Here is a 20499-nt window from a genome sequence, read left to right on the forward strand (position 1 = left end):
AGTTCATCAAGACAACGATGACACAAACGAAACCACTCGTGGATACAGCCGGCGAACCATCCACAACTCCTGATAATGTAGTTGGAGTTCTTGTAGTACGCATTGGACTCTTTGCAGCTGTGTTTAAGAGTGACACTCGCCAACCTCAGTGGTGTTGAGAGGGAGCGGTCACTTTTGCAGTACTATAGGCGAGGACGCAGTAAACTAGGTTGGTAATTTGCTTTTTTTCCCCCGTATGAGGGAAGGGGGCCCGGAGAGCCGAGGTTTAAGAGTCACGGTTCGCTACTGCCCTTTAGCAACACTCTGTTATCCCCGCCAGGCGTACAGGCTGGAGGGGATTATGCGTTGGGGAGTGTGTGTGTGTGGGTGTGTGAGTGAGTGTGTGTCAGTCCACGGCTAATCTCGCAAACTAATGGACCCGTCAGTCCAAAACTTTTTGTGCACAGTTGTGACTGAAGAACCTCATGGTTGCGATGATTCACAACCTTGGAAAAAATGTTTGTTCTCGCAATTGCGGCTCCCTCTCCCCCACTCATTCTCTAGCTCGCTCGGCCAACCCTGTGCTCTGTTGCTGCCCGATTCAACAGTGAGCATGCGTGCGCAGGTGTCACTCAGATGTACGGTCGGCTTGGATTGGGCAGCGACATGATGAAAAGTTATTAAGAGAATTTCGATAATCCAAAAAAAACAAACGCAAAAGTTATAAAGGAACAACTTCCTCTGGGTTGCAGTCAAAACAGGAAGTGTTACATATCCTTGTCGCTGCCAAATGTGAGTGAACTGTAGATGCGAGTCATGCACGCACGAGCGTAAACGATTTAGCCAGCTTAATTATTTTATGAAAATAACGTTCAAGTTCAAATTTACTTTCATATGTATTAGAATACAATGAGATTCGTGTGCTCTGGTTCTCTCTACCTTAATACAAGGGACACGAGGACATAGGACACCCCCCCCTCCCCAAAAAAGACAAAAAAACCCAACACCGACACTGACGGTTGTACAAGAGGATGGCCCCTTACAGGTGGCGCAGACTGTGAGCATGCCATTACCTGAGGGTCTAGTTGTTTTACCTACCTTGGTGACATCAGAGAGCCATACCTTTCCAGTCTAAGTTATGGACGTATCTGATTAGGATGTCTGGTTGAGGCCAAGGACGAAGTTAGGAGTTCCGACTCACGTAGACAGCGTTTCTACTTGTGAGGTCTGGGAAGTGAAGTTTCAGAGAATCTCAGCTGACACTGGGTAAGTCAGTATCGATAAGCAAGCAGTCTCCTAATGCACAGTGTATCCTTGATCAGCTGCAGACCCATATCAGCCAGTTGCTGAAAAAGGGAGCCATTCAGGAGAACTCCAGTGCATATGCTTCCCCTACGGTAATTGTGAGGAAAGCTGACGTTAGTCTGAGGTTATGTGTTGATTACAGAAAACTCAACACAAAGGCACGACGTGATGCCTTCCCATTGCCAAGAATTGATGAGAGTTTTGATGCTCCGAGCGGTGCTAAGTTCTTCTCTACCATAGACTTAGACAGTGGATACCATCAAGTGGTCTTGCATAAGAGAGACAGGCATAAGACAGCATTTACCACACCGTTTGGGTTACTTGAGGATGCCGTTTGGTGTCTGTAAAGGGCCAGCAACACTTCAGATACTTATGCTGGCTAGCATGAGTGGCCTCGTCTTCCAGATACTACTCCTTGTCTATTTAGATGACATCTTGGTATATTCTGAGACCTTCGAGCAGCATTTTGGACAGGTTATAAGCTGTTTTTAAGAGACGAGCTGAGACTGGTCTTAAAGTAAAACTGCAGAAGTCCACCTTCCTCCAGTAATCAGTGAAGTTTCTTGACCGAAAAGTGTCAGCAGGGGATGTAGGGACAGACCCATGTAAAATCTCCGCTGTTAAAGAGAGGAAAGCCCCTTCCAGTGTCAATGAGCTTGCTAGGCCGCTGCATGACTTAGTCAACCACTGTTTACATGAAGGGAAATTAACTAAGGTGAATCGTATGTTTAAGTCTATGTAGACGCCTGAGATCAGCCAGACCTTTGAACAGTTAAGAGGCGCTTACCTCTGCCCCCATTTTGGGTTTTGATGATTTCACATGTCCATTTATAGCTGAGACAGATGCCAGCCAGCACAGATTAGGTGCAGTATTATATCAGCAACAAGGGGGCACCAAATGAGTGATAGCTTATTCAAGTCACAGACTACGCCATATGGAGAAGAACAACCGTAATTACAGTAGCATGAAGTTGGAGTTACTTGCCTTAAAATAGGCAGTCACTGAAAAAAATTAAGGGGTTATTTGCTTGGATCAAAGTTTGTGGTCTGCACTGATAATAATCCCATCGGCCATCTTTAGACAGCTAAGGTGGGAGTCATATAACAGCAGTGGGTGGCACAACTGTCAGTATTTGATTTTGAAGTAAAGCACTGCCCTGGATGTAGTAATGCTGCAGTAGATGCCCTCTGTAGACAGGAGTTTGCAGGGGAGCATGAACCTGTCTCAGAGTTTGATGATTGTGTTGCCATCTGTAATCTTGTGCAGAGAGGAACAGTTTTGGACCTGGGTCTTGCTTCTAAGGGTCTTGAGTGTTACAAGGTAAAACGGATCGAATCGGGGTCTGCTGAGCAGAGTCACAGACAGGGAAACACCTATACACGCCCAGGTTACACCCGAGAAGAGCTGATAGACTTCCAGAGAAATGACCCGACTCGGAGTTTATGAGGTTTGGGATCAAAATAGGAGCCCGAGCCCAAGAGACAGCTGTCACGCCCAGGTCAGTGAAACGGCAACTGAAACAGTGAAGTTGTATCCATCAGAGACAAGGGTTACTGTACAGAGTTACAACCGACTCACGTCTTGATAAATGTTGGCAGCTGCTCTTGCCTGTTTGTTTGAGAGATCAAGTCATAAAAAGTGTGCATAACAATGAACTGTTAAATATTTGCTGCCTCAGGGTGCTTTACGGCAGTACAACGTCTTGTCCATACGCAGGCAGTGCCTCTGTAATTCCCTTCTCCTGGTGGGCGAAAAAAAATGCCGGCTTGTTACCAAGTCTGAGAGCCAGAGAAGGGGAGATACAGCTGGGGGAGGAGATCTGCACTCCTAGTGAGTGCATGCTTACAGTTATTTATGTTGTTTGTTTAGATCTGTACTTTACCAGACGTCTCCTCATTAATGCTAATTTGGAATTGGACTGAATGGACCGATGAGAGCCACTCAGTCCATACTGTGTCAGCACGTGGATTCAACCCATGGGGGAGTCCAGGTAGTTTGCGGTCTGATTCCATTGCGTACCAACATGGGGATCGCCGGTTCGAATCCATGTTACCTCCGGCTTGGTCGGGCATCCCCCACAGACCCAATTGGCAGTGTCTGCTGGTGGGAAGCTGGATGTGGTCGTGTGTCCTGGTCACTGCACCAATGCCTCCTCCCCCGTGGCGAAACTCCTCACTGTCAGGTGAAAAGAAGCGGCTGGCGACTCCACATGTATTGGAGGAGGCATGTGGTAGTCTGCAGCCCTTCTCGGGTCGGCAGAGGGGGTGGAGCAACAACCGGGACAGCTCGTGAGAGGGGGATAATTGGCCGGGTACAATAGGGGAGAGGGGGGAGGGGGGAAGAGTGTTATTCAAACTAATCTGAAATTGCATCAGTCCCGTGTTTTAATTTTCCACCCTGCCCATTCAAATTCTGCTTTGTCTCATAACCATTAAAAGCATCTTCTTCTTCTTCTTCTTCTGTTGAAACTGTCAAATTGTATTTAATGGATAATAATGACTCCGTTTCCATTCATTTCCTTCTGGTTAAATCTCTAGTGAGTAATTAGGGACGGAACCATTAGCCATTAGAGCACAGTAATACTTTCCATCCAGAGTTCGGTAAACTTTATTTGATATGAACGTATTAATATTCCCTTACAGCCCTCGTAGAATTGGATTAGGGCACATGTGATTTTCTGCATTATCAAGTTCTGCTGCGTTAAGTGACTCATCTCAACAGGGACAGACTGGAAAAACTGTAAGGACAGCGTTCAATAAGGTCAGTAATTAGTCACGTAGGTCTGGTTCTGTTGAATTCACTCTTCGGACAAGCTTACATTTAAGGTTTTGTATGTCTTCTCAAAGAAAAATGTGAGTTTTGCTTAATGCTGTCCCACTGCGCTGACATTTTGGTTTCAGTTTGCCTTTGCTTTGCTTCCGATTACTGTTTTGTTTGTCTCGATGCCTCTCGACACAATGGTCTGGGCTAATGGCTTTGAAACACTACACTGAATCAATGCCTGGTGCCTTGTCCCCTCTTAGGTAATTTAGCTGGTAATGAGAGATGTTGCAGCAGGCTGTTTCTGCAAACACACGAGATTAAATCTCGCCTCCCTTTGCCTCAGCTAGGTTGCAGGCAGTCTGCGTGCTAATTAATTAACAATGAAACGGTGAAGCAGGCTTTCACTTGAAGACTTAATTTAAGTAACTGCTACCCCTCATCTTCCTCTCACCCTCACACTAGTGCCCTGCCGTCAATTACCGAGCTCTGCCATAGTCTTTGCCAGACATGAGTAATTGGCTTTTCGGCAGCCTCCTATTGTTGTACTCCCATCACTGTCTGAAACCAACACAAGTCTGCGTATGAAATTGATGCAATACATCCTCCGCCGAATATCTAAAACAAGCCATAACAACCAGAGCTGATCTTAAAGGGAAAATATTGGGATTTTCAACATTGCTTCTCCATATGCAGCAGTGATAATGTTCCATAATCAGCCGTAATGCTGAGCAGTCTTGTGTGTCTTTGAAACGCCTCGGAAACTGTTGTCGGCTGGTGACGTCTGGGGCACAACCCACGAATGTGAAAATTTAGGTCATAGTTCACATTTTCTTATACAAGAAATAAGTTTTTACCTTTACAAATTTTGTGACGTCAATGGCGGACACTTTTCTGCACAATTTTGGTGGCATTTCAGAGACACGCTGAGGACTGCTCAGTATCATGGTCGTAGCTGCTAATGGGGAATTTTCTTTGATAGATAGATAGATAGATAGATAGATAGATAGATAGATAGATAGATAGATAGATAGATAGATAGATAGATAGATAGATAGATAGATAGATAGATAGATAGATAGATAGATAGATAGATAGATAAAGGAGGGCAGGATTAGGAATGAGCATATTAGAGGGACAGCTCAGGTTGGATGGTTTGGAGACAAAGCAAGAGAGGCAAGATTGAGATGGCTTGGACATGTGTGGAGGAGAGATGCTGGGTATATTGGGAGAAGGATGCTGAATATGGAGCTGTCAGGGAAGAGGAGAAGAGGAAGGCCAAAGAGGAGGTTTATGGATGTGGTGAGGGAGGACATGCAGGTGGCTGGTGTGAAGAGGAAGATGCAGAGGACAGGAAGAGACGGAAATGGATGATCTGCTGTGGCGCCCCCTAACGGAAGCAGCCGAAAGTAATAAGTAAGCAAGTCGGTAGGTAGGCAGGTAGATAGATAGATACTACTTTCGGCTTTTCCCGTTAGGGGTCGCCACAGTGGATCATCTGTTTCCATCTCTTCCTGTCCTCTGCGTCTTCCTCTGTCACACCAGCCACCTGCATGTCCTCCCTCACCACATCCATAAACCTCCTCTTTGGCCTTCCTTTTCTCCTCTTCCCTGGCAGCTCCATATTCAGCATCCTTCTCCCAATATAGCCAGCATCTCTCCTCCACACATGTCCAAACCATCTCAATCTTGCTTTGTCTCAAAACCCTCCAACCTGAGCTGTCCCTCTAATATACTCGTTCCTAATCCTGTCCTTCTTCGTCACTACCAATGAAAATCTTAGCATCTTCATCTCTGCCACCTCCAGCTCCACCTCCTCCTGTCTTTTCATCAGTGCCACTGTCTCCAGACCATACAACATAGCTGGTCTCACAACCATCTTGTAAACCTTCCCTTTAACTCTTGCTGGTACCATTCTGCCGCAAATCACTCCTGATACTCTCCTCCACCCACTCCACCCTGCCTGCACTCTCTTCTTCACCTCTCTTCTGCACTCCCCGTTACTTTGGACAGTTGACCCCAAGTATTTAAACTCATCTACCTTTGTCACCTCTACTCCTTGCATCCTCACCATTCCACTGTCCTCCCTCTCATTCACACATAGGTATTCTGTCTTGCTCCTACTGACTTTCATTCTTCTTCTCTCCAGTGCATACCTCCACCTCTCCAGGCTCTCCTCAACCTGCACCCTACTCTCACTGCAGATCACAAAGTCAGATAGATAGATAGATAGATAGATAGATAGATAGATAGATAGATAGATAGATAGATAGATAGATAGATAGATAGATAGATAGATAGATAGATAGATAGATAGATACATACATACATTGATAGAATGTTGAAAATCATGATTGTTCTCCTTCACTGAACCAGCACCTCACCCAAATTTTTCCCCTGATGGTGTAGTTTTCAGTTTGGGTGATGAGGTCAAAAAAGTCATTTCGGGTATCATAAAGGAAGTATTGCAGGGATATTGATTACATTTATCATCTGACAAAGAACGGCTTTTGCTCCGATGCTCTGAAACAGGGGTTATCAAACTTTCTGGGGCCAGGGACCCCTTACAGGGGAGAAACATTTCCAAGGACACCCTCATAACCGTAACACGGCTCACTACCATTTGTACTCTTAGACGCCATTGGAACCATTTGTATTCTAAAACTTTCCAACCTAAGACATCCAAAGACGTGCAGGTCAGGTGAACTGGACTTACTAAATTGTCCCTAGGTGTGAATGTTTCGGCCCTGTGACAGCCTGTCCGGGGTGTTTTCCCCGCCTGCCGCCCAATGACTGCTGGGATAGGCCCCAGCACCCTGCGACCCTGGTTAGGATAAGCAGCTTGGAAAATGGATGGAATCTTTTCCACCTAAATATTCCAGACTTGTTTCATAGTGCTGAACATAAAGGCATTTCAATCTGTATCATGTTAATACCACTTAGTACACACGCAAACAGTCCCCATCTGTAGACATGCACTTTTGAATGATGCGCCACAATTTTATCATTCATAGTAAATTATTTTGCGGACCCCCTGGCACAGACCCCACTGCGCCGAAAGACAAAAACCGAGGTAGGCTGCGATTAGTATGGAGGTTAACTCGTCGAGCTCCCGGCACACTTTTATCTGATGACAAATGTACCACCCCCTGCTTTGTGGCAATCGGTATGGGACTGGTGCACGTATCTGTGATAGTATGTGCGTGACAGTGTGGGTGGGTGCACTCAAAAATTCAAACATTTCAAATATAAGAAGTGAAAAGTTGGAAAAGGATGAGGGCTATTTGTTATTTTCCCCAGATCTCATAAAGTGGTGAGGGATTATAAGTCACTTGTAAGTCAATAAACAGACCCCCACAAGTTGAGACTGTGTGCGAGTATGTGTTTGTGTGTGGGTGTGTGTACATAAGTGTGTACATTTCTAAGTATACGTGTACATTGTGTATGCTTTTTTTTGCCTCCAGCCTCTAAAGTACATGCAGTGCAGTATTTCACTAATGTTTTCCTACTCATTTTTAGTTGTTTCCACAAACAGTATATATATGTGTGTGTGTGAAGACAGTGTTCATCCATTTGTGTGTCTGGCATTAGATTTCCATCCTAATTTTATCATTCTGAGTGGATGATTGAGTTTGGTTAAATTTCTAGTGACTCATAATAATAATAATAATGGATGACATTTATATAGCGCTTTATCTAGACACCCAAAATGCTTCACAGAGAAGGGGGGGGGGGGACTCACCTCAACCACTACTAATGTGTAGCACCCACCTGGGTGACAACTGCTTATTTGAATAATCTAGGATTCATCCTCTTTTCATATACTTCCTGTTGTCCCTGCCCAACTGATGGCAATGACAGACCCAATCCAATCATATTTGATCATTTGACCTGCCCCCTTCCGTTTATTTGAAATCTTTTTCACATCGTTGCAAAACACACGAGTGTTCCTACTTGCGATCCTGTATGAAAATGGGCAGCACAGTGGCCCAGTAGTTAGCACTGTTGCCTAACAGCAAGAAGGTCCAGGGTTCGAACCCCAGGCACGAAAATGTACATGGGTGTATACTGCTGAGTGAATGTCAAATGGTAGAGGGAGCACTAAAATATGTGAGGACATCTCATCAGGTAATGCAGTTCTTTCCGTTGCCTACCAACACAGGGATCGCCGGATCGAATCCCCTTGTTACCTCCGGCTTGGTCGGGCGTCCCTACTGGCACAATTGGCTGTGTCTGCGGGTGGGAAGTGGGATGTGGGTATGTGTCCAGGTCGCTGCACTGGCGCCTCCCCTGGTCGGTCAGGGCGCCTGTACAGGGGGGAGGGGGAACTGCCTCCTCCACATGTATCGGAGGAGGCATGTGGTAGTCTGCAGCCCTCCCCGGCTCGGCAGAGGGGTTGGAGCACCATCCAGGGCGGCTTGGAAGAGTGGGGTAATTGGCCGGCTACAACTGGGGAGAAAAAGAGGGACAAACCCCCCCCCCCCAAAAGATGTCGGCTCGATACTCAACCATTTACAACATGTAATCCTCCCTTTTCCTCTACTCCCATGGTTCTTTCCTCGGCTGTCACACTTAGTATCACCCACTGAAAACTTACTTGACAGTGGGAGGACAAATCAGACATCCATGGCAAACGTTTCAGACGTAGAGATTAGTTTCGACTTAAGTTTATCTGTGACACACCGCCTCGCACACCATATTACCTCTTGCTCCCCTTCTGTTGCCAAGAAAAAAAATCGTGCAATTTCCTCGTCAATGTGATGACAATGTGAGTCACTGCATCATGTTACATAAAAAAACAAAAGCTCTCTATTGGCACTTTTTGTTCAGTTCTTATTCGGTAAAAACTTTCTTTAAAAACAAAGTGGGGGGGTTGGCCATCTTGTTATTGGTCAAGCGGCCGTCTCCACGAGTAGCGTTTTGAAGTAGCCGAAGTTATGGAATTAATCATTCTCCTCCGGTTACATTAAAACAAATTTCAAAACCACTGTATGGTGCTGAAACATAGTGGGTGTAGTACGGTGCATTTTTTGCTTTTCTAGTGGAGAATGTCAATCCACCTCTCAACCTTGTCTTTGGAGTAAGCAATTTCACATAATTCTACAGAATAGCTTAGAAAAGATGGGCAGATTAGAGAAGAGTAAGTTATCTTTAGTGGCGGCATGGCGGTGCAGCGGTTGGCACGGTCGCTTCGCTGGGTTCGAGCCCCGGGGTAGTCCAAATTTGGGGGTTGTCCCGGGTTGTCCTCTGTGGGGGGTTTGCATGTTCTCCCTGTCTCTGCGTGGCTTTCCCCCGGGTGCTCCGATTTCCTCCCACAGTCCAAAGACATGTGGGTCAGGTGAGTCGGCCGTACTAAATGCAGTTCTGGTGATTTGATTGGCGTGGTATTCAAAGGAGAGGTTGCTGTCAAAAACGGGTTGATTCCAAGGTTGTGGACTTGCGAGGAGGGGGACAGAATGGAATTATCGACGGTAAGGCAGAAGTTGTGAGTGGTTTTGGTAAGGGATTTGGGACCGATGATGATCATGTAAGCTTTATCTATTGATTTTTATTTTGATATACTCTATTGATGCCCATAGGGAAATTTTGCTGTGCATTTAACACATCCTAGCTGTGTAGCTAGGAGCAGTGGGCAGCCGTTGTGCAGCGCCCGGGGACCAACTCCAGTTTGTCTTTCCATGCCTCGGTCAAGGGCACAGACAGGAGTATTAACTCTAACACGCATGTCTTTTTTGATGGTGCGGGAAACTGGAGCACCCGGAGGAAACCCACTGCAGACACGGGGGGAACATGCAAACTCCACATCATCATAATTTAGTTGGAAGAAATTGGCTTTCATCCATGATTTGATTTGAGTGAGACAGTTGGTCAGACTGGAGAGGGTTTTTAGTGATGATGGATTTAGTGGAGATTTAGAGCTGGACGTCATCAGTGTAACAGTAGAAGTGGAGATCATGATGATGTATGATGTTACTAAGGGCGAGCATGTAAAGGATGAACAGGAGAGGACCAAGCACAGAACCCAGAGGGTGGGGGGGGGGCACTTTGGGACAGAGGAGCGGTGAAGGAGATGCAGTTGTTGATGCTGATGAACTGTTGTCGGTTTGTGAGATATGACTTAAGCCAAGAGCGGGCAGTACCAGTGATGTTGAAGGAGGATTCGAGACAAGAGAGAAGAATGGCGTGGTTGATGGTGTCAAAAGCTGCAGTGAGGTCGAGGAGGATGTGAATGCTGAGCGGCCAGTCTGCAGAACAAGGAGGTTGTTAGTGACTTCACGGAGGGCTGTTTCTGTGCTGTGTTGTGAGTGGAAACCAGACCGAAATGGTTCGAATAGATCGTTGGAGATGAGGTGAGCTTTTGAGTTGGGAGGCGACAACACGTTCCAGTATTTTTGACAAAGGGGAGATTGGTGGTAGTCTGCAGCCCTCCCCGGATCGGCAGAGGGGGTGGAGCAGCGATCAGGATAGCTCAGAAGCATGGGGTAATTGGCCATGTACAATTGGGGAGAGAAAGGGGAGAAAAAAAAAAGAAAAAGAAAGGGGAGATTGGCCGGAAACTGCTCATGATATCAGGGCTGAGTCCAGGTTTTTTGAGGTGGGGGGTTGACAGCAGCCAGTATAAAGAGGTCATATCATGCTTTTGGGATTTCCCCCTTTCTTTTAGTGTGCTTTAAAGCAGGGATGTGCATATAAAACGTCTGCAGTTCCAAAGTCCACGCCAGAGGGAGTTATTCTCTCCGACAGAAAACACTGCTTGAAACACCTCGTATGTAGTCCAGTATTTTCTTGTTATCTATCTACGTCACTATGTAACATATTTTCATAATGACCATGCAGTGGCTGGTTTGGCCCGCCCTCAAACAAAGTTGGTGGAGTAGACTCGTCCCAGATTTTGGTGCAACGCCAGGAAGAGTTTGGTTAGCGTGTGTCACAATGTAAGGAAGACGCCGTTTTCTTCAGTGCGATAGCAAATTCCCTTTGTATGGACTTCCAAAGGCAGATGAAATGAAGAGTCAGTGGTTAAAATTCTTTTTTACCACTGTAAACACAACATCCATTGCACATTGTCCGTCTTGGGAGAGAGATCCCTCCTCTGTTGCTCTCCCTGAGGTTTCTTCTTATTTTTTCCTCCCTGTTAAAGGTCTTTTTTTGTTTTGTTAGGGAGTTGTTCCTTATCCGATGCGATGGTCTAAGGACAGGATGTTGTGTTGCTGTAAAGCCCCTTAGGCAAATTTGTAATTTGTGATATTGGGCTATACAAATAAAACGGATTTGACTTGACCACTAGCCCTCAGAAGTACAACCCCAACCTTTTTATGTCCCCTTCATTTACTGAGGCCTGCTTCCTGAACAAGGCACAGTTCCATGCTAGATTTTTGATTTGTTCGCGTTTTCTTAAGAAGAAAGTACCAGACAACATTGGATATAGTTTTTTTTGTTTTGCACCAACAATAGCCATATGCCAACGTGTTTGTTTATTCATGCCGGATTTTCAGCTAAGCTAGTGCTAAAAGACAGGGCTGTTACATCTGTAAAGGGCCATGCTGAGGAGTCAAAGCGCAAACTGTAAGTAACTTTATGTCACTGACATGTTGGTCTTGTACTGATCGGACCAAATGGCTTGTGAATACAGTTTCAGTGCAGACAATGGGCGTACAACGGGGAGCTAACGGCGATTTGCACAAAACAATACAGCCATGCACCGAGCAGACAGATTACATGCCTTTATTTCAACCACATTCACTCAAAATTGTTGCGCTACTTTCACAACTATCAAGGGTAAACGTCACCATCCCCCAATAAGTTTTATAATGCCAAAAGCAGTTATGCCAACACGAAGATATTCCAAGTCAAAAGCCTGTCAAACTTCTCACAAAACAGTCTACTTGAGTAGTATTGTAGGCATTTTACTTATTTGGGTATTTTAATTACTTGGGCAGTATTATAGGTATCTGAGTAGTATTATAGGTAGTATTATATAAGAGCAACAAAACCCCTTTCAGCGGTATCTTTCAATCTCCTCCTGAGACCCAGGAAAAATAATGTTGTTTAATTTCTTTTGTTTAGTTTTGTTTTTTTACATAAATTAAGTGTTGGGATGGTAAAAGACACAATGCAAAGAAAAAAATGTTACAACTCAAATTTTTTCAAATTTTACAACATGTCCACTGTAGTGGACAACAGGACTTAATTAATTGTTTAATTGTTCTCAAGAGTAAAACATTTAAAGGCTGAGTATGTACATGGAAAGATCCACTGGAATCATCCAGTAAAATACAACACCACAAACAAAACAAACAGCAAATGTAGATTTTCCATTCTTAAGTGTTAACTTCACCATTTTCATTAGACGTTTGAGTCTAGATGGTATTTCATCACGCATTCTGACTTTTTGCAGACGCAGAGGAACATGTTGCACTTTATGCATCTCACAAAGGTTTTGCTTTTGCATCCAGGCATTCTGCATCTGGAAGCATTTGGAATGTTGAGCATTTGCGGCAAATGCTGTACATTCCAAGGCTGATTTTCCCGAGCTTTCGCACCGCGAATAAAGGCGTCAGCCAATCACGTTGTGCGGAATTGCCGATATGTCACAACTCCTATTGTCAATGGCGGACCTGTTGATCGTTTGTGTTTCTCATCACCCTGTATTGTATGACAAAGGAAGGACACAAAATTCATAAAGAGGGGGAACTGGAGGGGGATAACATGATCCTCCTACACGCTATGGCCTCCTGGCGAAACTCCTCACTGTCAGGTGAAAAGAAGCGGCTGGTGACTCCACATGTATTGGAGGAGACATGTGGTAGTCTGCAGCCCTCCCCAGATCGGCAGAGGGGGTGCAGCAGTAACTGGGACGGTTCGGAAGAGTGGGGTAATTGGTCAAATGCAACTGGGGAGAAAAGGGGGGGGGGACTTGAGACGTGACAAATAACCGACACGAAAATGCAAAATCTCATGTCGGTGTGTGAAGGCCTATAGATGTCACAGCAGTCCTCACTAGGGCTGTGTATTGGCAATACGACAGTATCGCGATACAGGAGTTACAATTAGATATATCGCGATATATTACAATACTATAAGAAAGGCGATGTATTGCGATTTCATAGGTCTGTTGTCTTTATGCTTATGCTACTTCCTGTCTCAGTTCACATTTTTGCGTTAGAGTGGAAGAGTCAAATGGCTGAAGATAAATGACAACACTTATCTAGCAGTCGTGGGGTTACACACAACACAAAATGTTTGTCATGAACAGTAAACAATTAAAAATCGATTTTGTGGTTTTGAGAATTGATACAGCATCGCAAAAGATAATATCGCGATACTCGAGTGTATCTATTTTCTTACACCCCTAGACCTCACTGTTAACTCTCACTTTTCACAATTTTATTGTTTAACCATCAAAGCTACATGTAATTAGAAAGCTTTGATTGAGAAAGACAAAGCACAATCAATAATTTAGCACAATCAACATGTCATAAAAATGTTAAAAGGGATAGTTCACTTGAGAACACTTTTGCACTTTGTTTTATACATCCATCCTTCTAATGCAGGGGTGGGCAATCTTATCCAGAAAGGGCCAGTGTGGGTGAAGGTTTTTGTTCCAACCAAGCAGTTACACACCTGTGTCTCCTAATCAAGTTGCTCAGCAAAGACTCGACTGGTTGATTAGTGGGATCAGGTGTGGAACTGCTTGGTTGGAACAAAAACCTTCACCCACACTAGCCCTTTCTGCCCACCCCTGTTCTAATAAATATGTTAATATTTTTTCCCTTACTAATTGTTTCATTAGATTCAAAAATAAAATGTTGGGATCTATTTCCTGGAAGACATCACTGTTATCCTTCCATTTTTGCACTGATTCAAAACCTCAGAACCCTGCGTGTTGGTTTTGGCCCACCTCATCTGGGTCCTCCTCAGCTGAGCTTCCACCCTCTCTCTCTGGACTCTCATCAATGTCAGAATCTCCCGCGGTGATTCTGTTAAGAATCCTCTCTGCCTCCGCCATACTGTAAAAAAGAGAAACAAACATAAGTACAAAGTCCTGATGTCCACCACAGAGGAGATTCGTAAATTAGCATTTTTCAAACGAAAATAAATAAGCTCAGCTCCGAAAACGCACTCAGATATTCCTGAGATGTTTACTTACTCGAAACAATCGAAATATAACAAAATGTTTAGGAATATCATGCTTACATTTTTTTCGTAAAACGCGCGTACCGAGATAGAAGCCATTTTGGAGATAGTCCCAGGCACGTTCGCAAGGTCACCCCCCTCCTTCCGCATGTGACGTCATTTTAAAGGCAAAGTTGTCCTCTTTAAGGGAAAACAGGCCTGATACAGTGGCGTGTATAGTATGAGCGATATGAGCGAAAACGCGATGTCCAACACAGTGGACAAAAGTGAATTGTTGGGTCTCAAGAGGATCTGACACCAGAAGCAATGCAGTGTTTTTAAAATATTGGGAATATGTGTAGTTTTAATGATTTTGACTGTGGTGTGTTTTTGTTGATTTTGTAGTATATATCATTGTGTAAACTACTAATAAGACACGTTAGCCCCTAGCTAACGGGTCTGACCCTTTAGCCGAGCGGTTAGTGATGTCGCCTTGTGGTGCAGTACACCCCATATCGAATCCCACACCGGGCAAGAACATAATTGGTGGCAGCGGTGGGATCCGGAAGTGTGCAGATCCTCAGAAGTCTCTTCGGAGCGCGGGAAGAACAAAGCGCGAGGGCGCGCTCCCGGGAGAGGGTGACGACTGTAAACTACTAATAAGACACGTTAGTCTCTAATGTAACCGGTTATTTTCTTGCCCGGTGCGGGATTCGATACAAGGTGTACTGCACCACAAGCCGACATCACTAACCGCTCGGCTAAAGGGTCAGACCCCTTAGCTAGGGGCTAACGTGTCTTATTAGTAGCTTACACTAGCTAACGGGTCTGACCCTTTAGCCGAGCGGTTAGTGACGTCGCCTTGTGGTGCAGTACACCCCGTATCGAATCCCGCAGCGGGTAAGAAAATAACCGGCTACAATTGTAAATAAAGTTCCTTTTATAGGCATTTAATGAACTCCAGCATACAAATACCAGACTATGCTGGGAGATGCTATACAGTCGTTTGGCGACAGCAGAACAACATTTCACCAGCTACGGAACCTTTATTTCCCGACAGCAGCCGTTTCCCACTTCAGTCGGCGTTTCGGCTCGCTTCCCACACGCACACCGATTAACAGGGGCACCCACAGCATCATTTTTATATACGGGTTGTTACTGAAAGCAGATAATGAGCGTAATATTTACCAGAGACGTCCCGCTGTAATCTCGGCTGCTGCGAACGTTCGTGCTGTCCACTCACTTCCGGATCCTATTCGGGCTCAAACGCGTGCTGACGGATTTGAGAAGCTGCCATTTCCGGTCAAGAACAGGAAATTATGTTACTTGGTAGGTTTATAGTTTGCTTACGGAACCTCCTACACCTCCTGTTGTGTCGAACTCTTGTCTTGCCGTCGAGCTCAGTTTCCCGCTTCCCTTCGGCTGGCTTCCGGAAGTTGGCCAATCAAAAGCTCGCAGTCGGCTTTTTGGGGAAGGGGGGCCTTAAAGAGACAGCTAAAACAGATTGTTTCAGTCAGGATGAACGGAGGGGCTGCACAATGGGCCAGTATAAGATATAAATAAGGGTTTTGTTTTTGAACTGTGAATCATGCAAAGCTACTCTAGTGAAACTACTGCTGCTACTGCTGCTAATACTTCCGGCTGCTCCCGTTAGGGGGCGCCACAGCGGATCATCCGTTTCCATCACCTCCTGTCCTCCGCATCTTCCTCTGTCACACCAGTCTCCTGCCTGTCCTCCCTCACCACATCCATAAACCTCCTCTTTGGCCTTCCTCTTCTCCTCTTCCCTGGCAGCTCCATATTCAGCATCCTTCTCCCAATATAGCCAGCATCTCTCCTCCACACATGTCCAAACCATCTCAGTCTTGCCTCTCTTGCTTTGTCTCCAAACCGTCCAACCTGAGCTGTCCCTCTAATGTACTCGTTCCTAATCCTGTCCTTCTTCGTCACTCCCAATGAAAATCTTAGCATCTTCAACTCTGCCACCTCCAGCTCCACCTCCTGTCTTTTCGTCAGTGCCACTGTCTCCAAACCATACAACATAGCTGGTCTCACAACCACCTTGTAAACCTCTACTCTAGTGGAGCTGCAGAATAAAACTGTAGCGCTAGATGGACCACGATATGGCCACTTTATATGTATCGGGGACTGAGCCAGAGCTGAAGGATGAGTCAATGCTTTCTGCGATGAGTGAGGAGATAGCTGGGAGACAGTCCTTAACAAGATTGGTTGAAGATGGTTAAATGCAGTGCATAATTCCCCTAAGGTGATTAATATAGTATATTAAAATAAAATCAAAGATCAAAGATGGGATGGGATCCAGAACACTAGTGGACCTTATCATTCCTACCATAAAGAACTTTGGCAGGGGCTGAGTGGAAGGGGGGGGGGGTCAGGTTGCTGTAAATAGCGTCCATTTTAGATTGGAAAAAAATGAAAGGAAAAAGTTGCACTCGTTAACTGTGAAGGAACTGGAGGTATTGTCCCTGGGTTTGTATATCGTGGAAAAGATAGCCTCGGGGTTGGTTGAGCCAGAGTGTATGAGTTGTGAGTAGTAGATGGACCGGGCTGTGATGAGAGCATCTTTGTGTTGCTGAAGGTAGTCTGCGTAGGCTTGGAGATGCACCGTTAAACCAGTTTTCTTGCAAAATCTTTGGAAGTGGTGCTTATGGGATTTAATTTGATGGGGTTCAGGAGTGTAACAGGGAGCTGAGTGTGAGGATGAGACTGTTTTGGCTTTAATAGGAGCCAGCTGATCAAGACAGGAGGAGAGTGGGTCGTTATAATAATCGACAAGATCGGAGGGGTTATCAGAGAGCAGCGGAGGGGGGCAGACGTTTCACTTGCAAGAGAGGCAGAAAGAGCTGAGGGGGAGATAGATTTGAGATTGCTGAAGGATATTACGCGTTTGACTTTTGGGATGGGGATAGGGATGTCAATGTCCAGGGTGATTGCCATGTGGTCGGAGAGATGTTTAGTTTGAAGCTGGAGAGTTGATGCGTTGCGAGACCAGTGGAGCAGGCCAAATCCAGGATGTGACCACGCCTGTGAGTGGGGAAGTTGATATGCTGTGTAAAGCTGAAGTGTTGTAGCAGTTCCAGGAATTCTATGGTAGATTTACAGTCATTGTCATCCATGTGAACATTAAAATCACCCAGAAGGAGAACAGAAGGTGAGATGGCACGTAGCTGGATCAATAAATCAGAGGAGTGGGAGAGAAAGGAAGGGTTTGGCTCGAGGGTGCAGTCGATAATGGCAGTGACCGAGGGAGTGGGACCAGAGAATTTGAAGGCAAGGTGTTAGAAAGAATGAATGGAAACGATGGTTGTTTTAATGTCCTTACTGTAAACAGCAGTGAACCCCCGCCCCTCAAGACGAGGTTTATCCATGTATGTGAATCCTGTGGGTGTGGTCTGGTTTGGTGAGAAATAGTCCAGGAGCTTATGCCAGGTTTCAGTGAGGCAGAGGAAGTCACGGTGACTGTCAGTTATAAATTCACCCAGAATAAGGCTTTTGTTAGTGAGTGAACGTGTGTTGAGCAGGACCAGGACTTTTAACCTTTTAACATCTTTTTTTTTATTGAGTGAAACATGAAAGTGTCCTTATTAGACACTTCTGATTGATTTTTATAAGGGATTCTTGTTTTTTAGAGATTGAGTTTGATCAGCATCTTGATTGGCTGCTTCAGATTGATGAAAAATACTTTCTAGTCCCGTAGTTTTCTCATACCCATCATGACATATTGTTTCTTTCCTAAAGTACCCCACAGTTCAGGGTTTCACTCTTCTTCTCTATCCTCATGGTTGTACTAAATACAGTATATACCCAGTAACATGTGGCATTACTGCATGTGGCAACAGTGGCAGGACACTAGAAATGTGGTATTGGTAATTATTGTATTGTCTGTGTTTTATATCCTGCTTGTTTACATGTTCAAAATAAATCACCATTCACTCACGTTGAAAAGTGGGGTGGCGCAGTGGTTAGCGCAGTCGCCTCACAGCAAGAAGGTCCTGGGTTCAAGCCCCGGGGTAGTCCAACCTTGGGGGTCGTCCCGGGTCGTCCTCTGTGTGGAGTTTGCATGTTCTCCCCCGTGTCTGTGTGGGTTTCCTCAGGGGGCTCCGGTTTCCTCCCACAGTCCAAAGACATGTAGGTCAGGTGACTCAGCTGGACTACATTGTCCCTAGGTGTGTGTGTGTGTTGGCCCTCTGATGGCCTGGTTGCCTGTCCAGGGTGTCTCCCCGCCTGCTACCCAGTGACTGCTGGGATAGGCTCCAGCATCCCTGCAAAGCAGGATAAGCAGTTTGGATAATGGATGGATGGATGGATAATTATTGTTGCCATGCTTTCATCCAGCTCTTTGCTGTATTCAAGCTCTCACAACTTTTAATAGTCTTAAGAGCCCCATCATGGCATGCATGGAAAGATCTAGAATTGTACAAACCACTTTTGAGTAGTGCAGTTTAAGTGTATTTTTTGGCCTCTTGAGTATTTTCTATCCCTTTGACCCCCTCTTCCTTTCTCTGCAGGTTTTGGAATGACCACTCCCGTAACGGTGGCAGGAAAAGTGTTCCTCATCTTCTACGGGCTCCTTGGCTGTGCCGCCACCATTCTCTTCTTTAACCTCTTCCTTGAGCGCATCATCACCCTGCTGGCCGTGGTGATGAAGGCCGTGAGGGAACGGCGAATAAGGAACAGCGGCATCCTCCCACCAGGCATCCGCCACGACTTCTCGGCCTACAGCTTCCCAGGCTGGAAGCCCTCAGTGTACCATGTCATGCTGATCCTGGGACTGTCGGCCATCACCATCTCCTGCTGTGCCTCCGCCATGTACACACCTGTGGAGGGCTGGGCCTACCTGGACTCCCTTTACTTCTGCTTCGTCACCTTCAGCACCATTGGCTTTGGAGACTATGTGAGCAGCCAGAATGCCACGTACGAGTACCAGAGCCTCTACCGGCTGGCCAACTTCCTGTTCATGCTGATGGGCGTGTGCTGCATCTACTCACTCTTCAACGTCATCTCCATTGTCATCAAGCAGGTGCTCAACTGGATGCTGGAGAGGATGAGCTGCCTGTTCTGTCAGCGCTGCAATAAGGCCAATAACTTCCTGGGCCGGCGCAACGCCATCCGCCCAGGCTCCAAGACTCGCAAGGGTCGATTCGGGAGGCCGCCTGACTCAGACGGGCCTTGTGATAGCGACACTGAGGGACGGAGGCTATCGGGGGAGATGATCTCCATGAAAGAACTCACCGCCTCCAACAAGGTGTCCCTGGCCATCATGCAGAAGCAACTGTCTGAGTCTGCGAATGGATATCCCAGGACGGTATGCGGCAGCTCGCGCCACAACGGTTTCTCCGGGGGGGTCGGTGCCCTCGGTATAATGAACAACAGGCTGGCAGAGACCAGTAATTCCAGGTAGAGGAATTGTGTGGTTGAAAAGACAACAAGAAAGGCAGGGGAGCTCTCCGGCTCTCTGTCAGAGAAACTGAGGCTGATTCTCATGGACAAAAAGGTTTTTGAACTGGACTGAATCCGACCAGTCTTGATATGCATGTTGTGCATGAGTTTTTGGATACTTTGATTGAAATGAACAACCAGTGGTGATGATGATGATGATGATGATGATGATGATGATGATGGTACTGATGCTGACATGAAGGGAGAACCACTTGTCTAAACCCATCCTTTTTTTAATTTCAGGGTCAAATTAGAGAGCACCATGAGATCATTTGACAGCATCAAGGCCAAAATCTGCCATTTTACTGTACCTGACTCCGAACCAAACTGCAAATCAAGAGAAATCGCTGGAAACCGCTGAAATGGGGAAGTTGTTAGCTAAACCCGGTGATCTGTTTAGTATGTGGGACTCGTCTGACTGAAATAGCATACTGTAAGGGAGTCAACGGAGGCACACAGGGCGACGACAGTTCTTGCTTTTGGGATCTTGGCATTTTAGTTGGACGTACATGTGCAAGGCTGATAGAAACATTTCAAGAGATATAATCACTGGATGATGGCACATATCTAAACTATGCATTATATTTATACTCATGCATTATTTTGCACCATTTTAAGACCTTCCGTTCATTTGAGCAACACGTCGTTTTTAACGTCACCGGTCACGTTTTACTGGCGGGTGTCTGACTGGTGGCGGCACTTGGAAAGACCTTTTCTTACACGTAGTGATGATGTAGCTGATCTTGCCAGGCTGAAGTCTGGGCAGGGTGTTCGGGGTTTCCCACTGTAATTTCCCTTCACTCAAAACAGCGAGTAGGAGTGAAAATCCATTACTCCCGAGAGAGGAGCTGGGCTTCTTATCAGCTCTCGACAGTTCA

The 20499-nt window shown here is 45.8% G+C and overlaps 1 protein-coding gene across 1 annotated transcript in view; it reads left to right on the plus strand.

The window, feature by feature from the left end:
- The window catches only part of kcnk12 (potassium channel, subfamily K, member 12), a 47229-nt gene extending 27646 nt beyond the window's left edge, over positions 1-19583 (plus strand). Inside the window, exon 2 of the mRNA XM_056292326.1 lies at positions 18691-19583. Within this exon, the coding sequence (XP_056148301.1) occupies positions 18691-19583 (893 nt within the window). The remainder of the gene's footprint in view (positions 1-18690) is intronic.
- Positions 19584-20499: the final 916 nt, after the last annotated feature.

The sequence above is a fragment of the Lampris incognitus genome, chromosome 13 (assembly GCF_029633865.1).
Source record: "Lampris incognitus isolate fLamInc1 chromosome 13, fLamInc1.hap2, whole genome shotgun sequence".
Lineage (NCBI taxonomy): Eukaryota > Metazoa > Chordata > Actinopteri > Lampriformes > Lampridae > Lampris > Lampris incognitus.